The 12,700-nt window shown below is 25.2% G+C and overlaps 1 protein-coding gene across 1 annotated transcript in view; it reads right to left on the reverse strand.

Annotated features, from left to right (window-relative positions):
- LOC113548383 overlaps positions 1-7,371 on the reverse strand; it is a 35,017-nt gene extending 27,646 nt beyond the window's left edge. The window contains exon 1 of the mRNA XM_026949239.1: positions 6,900-7,371. Within this exon, the coding sequence (XP_026805040.1) occupies positions 6,900-6,970 (71 nt within the window). The 5' untranslated portion in view covers positions 6,971-7,371. The remainder of the gene's footprint in view (positions 1-6,899) is intronic.
- Positions 7,372-12,700: the final 5,329 nt, after the last annotated feature.

Here is a 12,700-nt window from a genome sequence, read left to right on the forward strand (position 1 = left end):
ATGTTGTATTAGGTAGAACTAAATTAGAAAAAATATAAACATGTGCTATTAAAGATTTCTAAATACATTATACATATAAGCGCAGAGGCCATAAAAGAGTTACGCCACTTTTTTAAAAAATGTTTTTTTTACCTAATCATAAGCTATAATTTACATAAAATAGATGATTTTCTTTTGAATACTTCCATACAAAACTCTAGTTATGCCATTGCTTCGTATTAGGTTTAATATTTTTTACAAATCAATAAAAATAAAAAGACAGATGACTATATTAAAATAAAATATAAAAAAAAATAGGTCTAACTAAAAAGTAAAATAGTTCATCATTAGTTTTAATTATAAATTGTCAATAATAATACAACTAATAATTATTTTATAAAATTATTGTTGCCTTGTTATTTTATTATAATTTACGTTTAACAGACTTTAGATTTTTGAAAATAGCATATTATATCATTATATTGATTATTGATTATTACCTATTGTTAATATACATAGTAATAAACAGTCAATTTTAGTTTTCTGACATAATTTGTAATAAGTAAAAATAAAATAATTTGTACTATATAATAACAATTATGTATTATGTAATTAGGCTGATATAAATCATTTATTGTTTTTCCTTTTAGAGTTTATTTAAAAAATAATATTTTTCTTAATGACCCAGTTTTCTTAGTCATAAAAACTAATAAAACATATCTACAAAATTTAAAAGCCTATTATACAACACATAGATATATTTATTTAAAAGCTATAAAAATTAATGAAAATATAACTTATAAGTAAAATAACAAAACGATAGAAACTATTTTTAATTTTATAGAATCATAATTAATTATCAACATTTAAAAAACATTTGAGTTTAAAATAACTATAATTTAATGTTTTTTAATTTAATTTCATAAAGAGTCATAATTAATTTTAAAATATTAGATTTAAAAAATTTTAATTTAATATATACTTGATATTCATACATTAAGACTTTTAGAAAAAAATTTACCGAGTTAAATACTTAATATCGTGTTTAGTAAAATATTTAAGTTTGTTATTATCTTATACATTTTAGTTTAAAAATATTAAAATCTATTATTTTGTTTCGTGTATAATGAATATTAAACTTATAGATAATAGTACAAAACCTACTTTAGATTTGATTGAACCATTGAACATTATACTTATTTTATTTTTGTTTGTAAATGTGTGCTCGAGCCAATTGACCTTGAACCTTGAAATATGTAAATAATGAAAGCATTCTGTATTCTGTACTATGATCATGAATTAATAGTAAATAATAAACGGTTTATGATAAGCCTATAAATGAAAAACTTCTATAATTTATTGCTACTTAATTTTAAATTATTTTATTTTGTAAGTCTTGTTGAATTACTAATTGTAGTAAATGACACACGCTAAACTTGCTATTGTATTTCTTCATACACTAAGATAACGATTTCAGATTTTAATTTGGTCGACACTGTTAACTTTGACAAGGTACGACAGCATATTACGTTATCCATTTTATGCTCATTCCTTCTAAACCTCATCAATTCTATTTCGTGTACGATAAATATGTGCAATTAAAAGGGTAAGAACGCCAAACTATAACAAGAAAACCTAACAAAAATTTTTCAGAAACATTTTATTAATCAATTTAAAACAAATATAAAATAATCAACTAGTATTATAATTGGCGCTTATCAGCATACGAGTGTACGACCATCGTAATGAACGTGTTTATTAAAATGGTCAAATTGTAATTTTATTGCGATCTCAGCATATTCGCTTCATTGGCCAGGATTACATTAATAACTTACTTTGCTGTAATATTAAATATTATAATCCTTACTATACCACCCACGCTTAATACAATATTTGAAGATTACTGTCTGTAGTAGAAGTACCATAAAACGGTTAAACTGGTAATCCAACGTCTACATATTTTAATTTTTTTTATTCATTTTAATATAATTTATACCAATTTGTACCACCAAGTTCAGAATTTATACCTAAACATTTCACAGAGATAATTTTTCGATTGGGATAATGATAACGTGCTTCAGCACCACCATTAATAAAAAATAAATTCTTTTTTCATTACTTGTGCTATAATTTGAACTTATTTGTACTAAAATATTTCCTGGAGAAAAATCATTTTTCCATTAGAATAACAGGGTAAAATAAATCAAAAACAAAAAAGAATTAATTAAAAGGTTAAACATCAATTTACGTAAAAATCAATTAAAACTATCATAATGTGTATATAAATAATGTAAACATAAAATCATTATTAAAACGTTTAAAATGTATCTATTTAATAAATATTTGGAAATTTTTACTTTTACTTAGTGTATAATACGAGATTTAATAGTAGTTCAAAATAAGATTTATAAACATGTTTTTTAAATTTGGACGGTGGGATGCCAGTATAACCTACCTATCTATATTACCTATATTCTATAAATACCTCGAAAAATACATAAGAAATAAAAAATATAAAAAATAATAATAATAAATAATACAAAATTAAAATTACTAAATAAAACTAATTATTCTCTCTGTAAATATTTCAAATTTTAGTATTTAAGATTCTGAGCGTTAGGCGTATAATGAATAATGATATGTCTTATTCTTATTTATATTACACTTATTATATAGGTATTATGAGTATACTTCTACGAACAATACAAATATTGACATTATTTTTGCTGTTGTAATAATTCATAAATAAATTGCTATAGATACTTGTAATTTATACCTAATACCATTAGCATCATTTTCAATATATTTTGATTATTTATAGACAATTAAAATTTTCAATTATTTCCAGTTTCATATAAATAAATGCCAACAAACATTTTTTTGCTAAATTAAAAAATTTGAAAATAAAATACATGTTTCCATAAGTTGTTCTTAATGATTTATAGAAATATTTAAAATTTATAGAACATAGGCAAAATTTATTTTAAGGGAATTTAAGTTAAAATTTTAACAACATTCGTCAAAACCACGAAAATGTACAAATTGTTTTTTTATTTAAAAATTTTTAAATGTGAATTTCATATATTTAAAGCTTAAAAATGCAATTCAAACATTCTAACTACAAAGTAGTTCATACAAATACCAAAAAATTTTAAAAATATGTATAAGGATAATTTTTTTTACAAACATTTTGGCCGGTACTATACATGGCGTATTCCGCGTCATTTTTCGACGGACTAGCTACTATAGCTATACAAGACGTATCCATCGAGAGTATTCCGCCGCGTATAGTGTACAATATACCTATAAAATTATGATATAAACGCGAAGTTTTCCAACATTAGTATAGCCCATCCTAATTTAGAACAATGTAAATTTAGGAGTTTGGGTTTTTATTATTCTGGCGTTCGTCCGCCAAAACGCAAGTCGACCAAGCGTTTTACGCCTGTCGTGTATAGCTACTCCGATATAAGACAATGAATCTTGAATTCGACGGAAAACGCAGTGTTCAAAACGCGGCTAAATACGCCGTGTATGGCCCCGTCCTAAGTTTGGTTGAAATTGCATATTTAAAACATGAATGAGAATATTTATTTTTGTTATTATTCAAAAACATTATTCATGGGAAAATAGAACTTTAACGTATATTATTATATTTTATATGCATAATGTCATTTTCAAAAGACATTTTTTTTTTCGATAAAAATGTATTTAATCTACGTTGTTATAAATAGTAAAATTAATAAATTTAATAACAACATCGTGAATAAAACATGAAATATTATGATATACATATACTGATATAGGTTAATAGACTGTTACTGCTATGAATCGTTTTTCGTTTATACAATACAATAATAGGTACATCGTTAAATTACAATTTACATACTCATCGCAAGTAACTCTAAACAGTCGATACCTACTATATACTAAAGCGGTACCCATTTTTTAGATAGTTAATGTTTTTTTAAATCAAAAAGCTTGAAATTGAATATTAGAATTTTTATATGTTGTATTTACAGCAATTAAAAAATATCGAAAATACAGACAAAAATTGTTTATAAGCTTTGAATTTCTAATTTTATCAACATTTGAGAATCAATGAATTTTTATGATTTTCTACAATTTAAAAAAAGGTTAACTGTAGAAACTTGACATATATTTATTAAGAATACTTCCATGTATTATTTAAAAATATATAAGTACAATGAAATCAAAAAAAATATTAATAAGCATTTAACAGTTTTTGAAAAATAACTTAAATCACAGGTTTCCTCCTACACCTTATTCTTAGTATTTTTAAAATATCAAAAATGTATAAGTTCAACTTTTTTTGATACTTGAAATTCAAATTTTGATGATATTTAAACGAATTAAATAACAACTTCACATCTACGCACAATAGAATTATTTGCATAGATTTTTTTAAAATAATTTTAAGTTTAGATACATTCAATTTCAAATAAGTTAAATGTCACAAAAATAGTTTGATTTATTATTTTCAATCTAAAATTTTTCAGAAACAAGGAATAATAACCATCTATATTATAATATGAAATATTTAATAGAATTTATTTTACATTGTTCTCGTTCTAAGACTATGTAGTATTAAGGCATGCGGTATAATAGGTATACTACAATAAGACGTAAATATTAAAAATTAATAAGGATTCAGTGTTTGTCAAAATATCGATATTATTTTATTATCACTTAATAATATTTATCGGTCTTACATCCACCAGAAAAGTGTTTTTGTTTTAGTAAAAAACATAAATTGAAATAATATATATGTATAAAAGAAGTTTTTACTAACTAATTAATAAATAACGTACAGTCGAAACAACAATAACAATATCTTTAAGATTTTGAGAAATGTTATTATTACTGTGCGTCTAAGCATAGATACATTAAGAAAGGATCTTATCATTTATTAATTTACCGGTGAATAAGAACATTTACGAAAGTTCTTAATGAATGTTGTGAATAATATCTTTATGTGCTCGTACACCGGTGTTTTTTGACATTTAAAAATTACATTCCATGAATTTTGACTTCATTTTAAGCACGATGTGTACGGACATTACGAACTGTTATATTAATATTATTACAATATACTACGACTGATGATTTTAATGACGACGATGTTGTATAATAATTATATAGACTGGAAACATTTTGTATTTGGGATTTTGTGGTCAAGTTAAATAATAATCTATACATTTGTAATAATAATAAGTTATCGCATACGACATTTAATATTTACGCTTGACACTCGGCTTGACACATGAACATCATTACAACCCATTAATACGTTCCATACAATAAAATGACCATGGATACTTGAATCCTCAAAATATCTTTGCAGTAGTAATTGAAGTAGATAACAATTTTTACAAATTAGGAATGAAACGAAACATGGCATTATAAATCGATTGTATATTCGTCATCAATTCACAGTGTGAAAAGAAACATTTTTATCATTTAATAAAGTGCAAATTTAATAGATAATTCGTTTAAGACAGATATCTTTTACCAGATATTGTAAAAGTAGAAACCTTGGCTTATTTTAAATCATAAAAAAAAATTAGTAATAACAAATGTCATTAACTTACATTTTTACTTTTATAAGAATTTCCAATATTTATCAAATATTTAGTGGCATGTTCTAACCTATCAACATACAATTTAACATAATATACAAATGTATGTTAAAGGTTTTTTTTGGTAAATATTTGTCTTAATTAAATTAATTTAAGAAAATGCAATAGGTTCTCATGTTGGACGTACTTATTTGTAATCTTAACGTGTAGTTCAAAATTATTTTAAAAATTGTAATATTTTTTTTAGGTAAGTATATTAGTTACATATTCTTCAAACAGAAAGATATAAATGTATTTTTATGTTTTACAATAGATCAATTCGCAGAATATTAATAGTTAAAAATAATAAATCTAGCAGATTATATCGAACGTATATAATATACCTATGTTATACTATATACATAAACTAGAAATGAACAAATTGATTACAATTACCTCATTAATGACATCCTTATGCGCTGTTGTTAACATATTTTTTTATAATTATTTTTTTATAAAAATAAATCGGTATTTTGAAAAATGATTTTTAATTGACTAAATTCTTAAACACAGCAAATCAAGTCTGCATTAAAATTAACCGAACGAGTGATATATTCGACATAGATGTACGAAACGCATTCATTATATTATCAGCGTGTACATCAAATACACCGGAAATGTAAATAGTTTACCTATTATTTATATATTATATTATAATTTAATGTTTTAACAACATATCGACGAAAAAAATGTGTGCGTAGAAAAATTGATTCAACAATAATATTATATGATAATAAAAGTTATAATAATTAATAAGAATAAAAGTGTAGACTATCTATTGAACAACGTATTTATTCCAAACACCGATATTATTGCTGTAGGTGCCAAAACGTATATTGTAACAATAACATGCATTAATCACATACGGGAGGAAATTTAATCAGATCAAATCTAAACAGAATAACCAATAATTGTTATAGTATAATAAGCCCGCCAAATATTCTCGACTCGCGCGTCATATGTTGTAGAACACTGATAAGGAATAAAGAGTCGGCGATATCGACTGTAATATTGCCGACAGCAGCTGTGATAAAATTTTAATAATATGTAAAATGTAATTATTGTAATACAAATAATAACAAAGAAACCGTCCGTAACAGACGTGTCTATATTAGATAATGTTCACGTTTATCGTTTATACGTTTTTATTATCATTACGCTTCAACCAAACACGGCGGCGGCGGCGGCGGCAGCGAGATCGCTGTTGTCGGTGTTTACAATCGATAAACAAGCATTTAAATACAATTCTCTAAAATGATCGTCAAACACATTGTACGTTACCTGAGCATCACCCGTCGATTGTACTTGCGGAGCGAGTTGTCGAAATTCTTCATCTTCGTTAGGTGTGGCATTAGAAATCGGAACAAAATAAAAACCGTTTAAAATAAAAATTCAAAAAAAAAATTACATATACACAAATATAATTAGAATTGTAACGATATTGTCTTGGCAGCGGTGCAAACGTTAAGTGATCGAGTTGTCATATAGATCCAACAAGAAATATAATTTTTTTAAATGTTAACGTCAATTCGGTGAGCCGTCGGTCGAAAAAAAACAAACGAAAACGACACCGCAGCGTATCGGGTCGCCAACGACGTGAAGACGTTCCGTGATCACTGCGATCAGACGACAGTCGCCGGGAACTCCAGCATAACAGTCCGACCGGGGTGGCGATCTGAAGGGATGTCGTCCAGACGCGGCAACTGCCGTCGGTCGTCGGCTCGCCGCCGCTATCGAATCCCCCACCCAAACACACACACGCTGGCGGCTCACACGGGCGCTCTCTTTCGCTTCACAACAAACTACGTACGACGCACGCCGCCGCCGCCGCCGCTCGCAGCTGATACGGCATTAAGGCTGCGTTCGGTACAGTGAATGATAAACGACTATTGTGTTGTTGTTGTCGTTTCGTGTTTTTTCGGTCTCGATCGCTTTGTCCGACCGACACTGCGTGCAATCGAACTCGATAGTTTGCCTCCCATACGGTAACCACGCCGGCCGTGTACGAGTACAACGTTTAATATTGATGTACGTTTAGCGGTTTAGCCGCCGCCATTTAATAGTAAAATGTATTAGGTACTCGTACAGTCTTATTATATTATTATTATTATTATTATTAATGTCGTATTATCAAATTTGAATACACATACACACGCGGACTTATAATGATAATACTTTTACAACGTATAATGTTATATTATAAGCACAATACGAGCGATATAGATTTGACATTCTCGTTTAAACTCAAATCGAACGTTAAACACAATGTTCGTTATCATAAACTGTGTTGCCGTGTTGGTATACAGAGTGTCACAGAGACATGACCAAAAAAAAAATAAATAATAAAATATGCTACTTAAACGTATGACAAAAATTATTAATATTGTACGAGTAAATAATTTGAGAAATAAACTCATGTCAGCAAATTCTCAAAAATAATATTTTTATAAATAATTACTTTCCAAATTAATTTAATCGAAAAAATATTGATATTTTAAAAAAATTCTTAAATATAAACCACTTGACTTAGATAAATCTTTTTACCGTCAAAATTGTTCTTATAACCAGATTCACAAATTGGCTATTTAGAATTTATCCAAAAAAATCAAATTTTAAATTTTTTATTTTTAGTACTAAAAAATATACATACAGCGCTAGCTCTTAATGATAAAAAAAAAAAATTGAAAATATTAATTTGAATAAAAGTAAAGTTCTATCTGTTACACCTTATGTAATGTGTCATACACTTGCGCTTAATTAATGATTATACCTTCAACCATTTCACATTTTTTTTAAATGTTATAAAATGTTAATATCTTTTTACTATTATATATTTAGCATATATTTTTTATGTTTGATAAAATTGTTACTATTTACATTTCGTTAATATGTATCCAATTTCCATCTACTTCTGGTTCTACGAACTCTGAGCGTTTGGGAATCTATTGTTTACATCTTTTTAACCTTTGAATATTCGAACCTCGCATGAAGGCACTTTTATGTTTATTTGCTTTGCTCGCGGCATACATTTTAAAATACCAACTCGAGTATCCAGTTCTCAGAATCAGAAACCATAATACATTTAGTCACAATCCGCTATTCATCTTTGGAAATGTGAATGGATATTAATCTAAAGTCTATACTAAAAATACTCTTTAGAATGTTTTTTTTCTATTTAAGTCAATTGTTCAAAAAAATTTAAAACACAAAATTGTATTTACTTACAAAATTGATAAACAGTTTTATAGAATAAACAGATATATTATAATATTAGTTATGACATAAAATAATATGTTTATTAACTTAAGAACTAAGTGTCTAAGTTATAAGTTAATCAAGCAATTTAAGTTTATTTAGTTATAACTTATAAATAATATAAATAGGCCACAGTCTCACAGATAAATAAATGTGTTAGCACATAGTCACAACTACCTAAAATACAATTAAGAATGGACTGATTACAGAATATCACACAACCTTGATACCGCACTTTGATCCAATCACGAACAAAACATAGTCAAATGGAAAAATAAAATGTTTTAATACTAGTCATGACAAATTGATAGGTATATCAGCAAAAATACGAGTTTTGGAACGGTTGCGCATCCCGTCCTTCCCAGCCAAACTCATGGTTCACCTACTTTCATTGGCCGTTAAATTTACCGTCAAAATACAATCTTATAATAATAATAATAATAATATGACAAATTAAATGTTGTAATTTTGTTGTTACGTCTGACGTCATTAAATCGTAACGTCAACTTAATATTGTGGTATTATAATATAAACAAAGACAATTAAATATCTATCAGCGAACTATTTGTTGTTAATTATTTATGTTTGATATTATAATATATTATCTATTGTATTTATTTAAAGGTTTATATATAATTCATGTATGTTATTTTACATTTAAACATTATATATAATATTATATAAGTTTAATATTTATATTTTTGTCCTTTTAATGCCAGTCTGTGAGTTTTTTGGATGTGATAGTGGTAGTAAGAAGAAAAGTTTAATGAAAAATCCACAAATCAAAAGATCCAGTTTTAAGGAATTATTGGGAAAAACAAATACGATTTGACCAAACAACTTTAGATAAGAAACCAATCAATTTGAATTCTGGTAAGAGCAAGTAGTTCTTAATCAACATTATAATACTTTAAAACATTTTATACTTCAATATCTTAAATGAATACCGTAATTATTTAAACATGAAATAATTATATTTAGCTGTTGTTTGTTCTTTGCACTTTACAAATGATAATTATTTGATGAAACCTAATGCTATTCCTCTAAAGTCAGTTTTAAAAAAAATTTAAAATTTATAACTGTTCTAAATGTTTTTACATTTTGTATTATAAATTGTATTTTTTAAAGTTCATCTGACAAGACTGATGATTTGTTTCTTGAAAAGTATAATACACCTCAAAAAAGTTAGTGAAATTGTGATGAACCTTTAATAATAATCTCAGCTGGAAAATTATCTGTATAACTATTAAATTTTAAAACAATTTATTAACCAATTATTCAACTAAACAATATATGATTTATAATATAAACATTGTGTATTTTTAGAGAAAAATTGTATTATCCTGTTGTTATTTCTGAACATCAAAAGTAATTTTACACATTACAAAACAAAGTAAAAACTAAAAATAATACTTACTATATTTTTATTTTGTTAGATCAATAGATAAATACAGAGTTGAGCTTTTCAATGATCTTAAAGTTCAACCTCTAGATCAATTTTAAGAGAGTAAAATAAAAAATAATTTATTATTTCAAAAGTATTCTACATATTTCTTCTAACTGCCTAATTATTAAGTCTTCTAAAGCATTTTGTGATAAAGTAAAACTATTGTTTAATTACCTTTAGATATTTAGATTACAAATTCTAATATTTTAAGGTAATTGAAAAATACATATTCATATTTATTTTACGGTACATATGAAAAAATACTATAATAAAAATCAAATATATCAAAACTTTAAAAAAAAAAATAAATAAAACTAATAAATGCCTTTTGTGTTTGCATGGTGTTTTGTAAATTGATTGAAATTATTTAATTTCATCAGCTTATAAAAACATAATATGAAATATATTTATAAAATAAACAAAATTATTAATTTAATAACCAAGGCCAACACTTGTATGCATTTGCATATTTTCATTGGTTGGTCAAAAAAATAGCTAGTTTATACCAAAATTTGTTTCATAACCTAAAGATGCAGTACACACAATTTTATTTTGCATATTTTTGCATATTATGGTAGTTTTGTAATTTTAGGTCATATTTTAGCATTTAGTATATTTTTGCAGCATATTTAGGATCTTAAAAACTCAATTAAACTAATAGAAACTGCACTAAGTAAAATATGTGAGGTTAGTGGTACAAATGGTACTGATATTAACAAAAAATGTAAAGATGTTTTTAAAAAAAATAATGGTTTTCTAAAGTATTATCTGGTGATGTATCCATGTTAGAAGGTATTCCAGAAGATTTGACAAGCAACGATTTGTTGTATTATAAATACACACCTATTACATCCGTTGATGTAGAACATCTTTTTTCACACTACAAAAATTTGTTAACAGGCAATCGACGCCCAATGCTGTTTGAAAACTTCAAAATCGTTAATTGTTTAATGCAATCAAATCGAATAAATGTTAAGTTAGGTTAGGTTTAAATGTTTATCGTTTGATTAATGTTTTTGTTTAACTTATTATTTATTAATTATTACTTTAATTTTAATTTTTTAATAACTACATACATATTTTATAGAATTTCAGGGCATATAATTGTTGGCCTTGATAATAACATAACATGATATATATTTATAAAATTAATAAAATTATTAATGTAAGAACATAATAATATTATAAGATATATTTTTACAACAAATAAGATAATAAATTAACAGTATAATGATACTGATAAATTAAGTATAAGAATTATAAAAAATTGAAATGAAATTTGGTACATATATAGTTTAGACACTAAGAAAGGACATAGGCTACTTTTTAATACTAAAAAGGGCTGTAAACGGTTGAAATAGGGGATGATATATAAAATTAATTTAAAAAAATTAAATAAAAAAAAAGTAATTAGACATATTTTTAGTATCCTAGCAAATATCAAACATTATTAAATAATTAAAAAATACATATACGTTTGCCGGGTCAGCTATTATTAATTAAATGTAAAAAAAATCTCAGTTTTCACCTGAGGTGACTTTTTCCCCAGCAACGCCTGGTGGGACAGCTAATATTTTATAAGAATGTATTATTGTTAATGAAGTAAACTAGTAAACATAATAAAAAAAAATTAAGTTCCTTAAAGAATGACTAAAATATTATTATAAATATTATAATTTATAGAAAAATAAAAACTACAAATATAATCAGTGAATTGGTGATCAAATCTTCCTTCTACATATATACATAATTATATGAGAACATTCCATTCCAATTTGTAGCTTAATTTACTAAGCATACACTCGTAGGGGCTCAGGCACAGATATACACACGTTTATGTATGTTAACAGTAATGTATGTAATACGTTATTTGATTAAATAACTAGTTATTCTATAAAATTCCTAAATGTACTCGTTAATATATAAATTACACTGTTTTACTAGTTAATATATAAAATACCGATTGGGTTTTCGCTGATGTATACAATTTATATAATAAGGTAGATGACTGGGACTGGATTAAATAACATACATGTTTTGTTACCATAGTCAAGGGTTTTTCAAATGTACAAGCCAACAAAAATGCACCACAAAACGGTGCATATGTTTAAAAAATAATTTACTTAGTAATTCTAAATGCCATCCAAAAAGTTCCTGTAATAATAAATAAATTATGAATTGTAAAAAAAATAATAATTCAATAATTATAACTATAATAATAGATTTTTTTTGTAATTTGTTTAAGATTTTAATAAATTGACGTGAAATAAATTAATATTAATATTTTATATAATAATGTAAAGCATTTGACTTAATACTAACATTTAATTTTTTTGTAATTTGTAATTTGATTAAAATGTTTATTCAATAATAGTTTACA

Source organism: Rhopalosiphum maidis, chromosome 1 (assembly GCF_003676215.2).
Source record: "Rhopalosiphum maidis isolate BTI-1 chromosome 1, ASM367621v3, whole genome shotgun sequence".
Lineage (NCBI taxonomy): Eukaryota > Metazoa > Arthropoda > Insecta > Hemiptera > Aphididae > Rhopalosiphum > Rhopalosiphum maidis.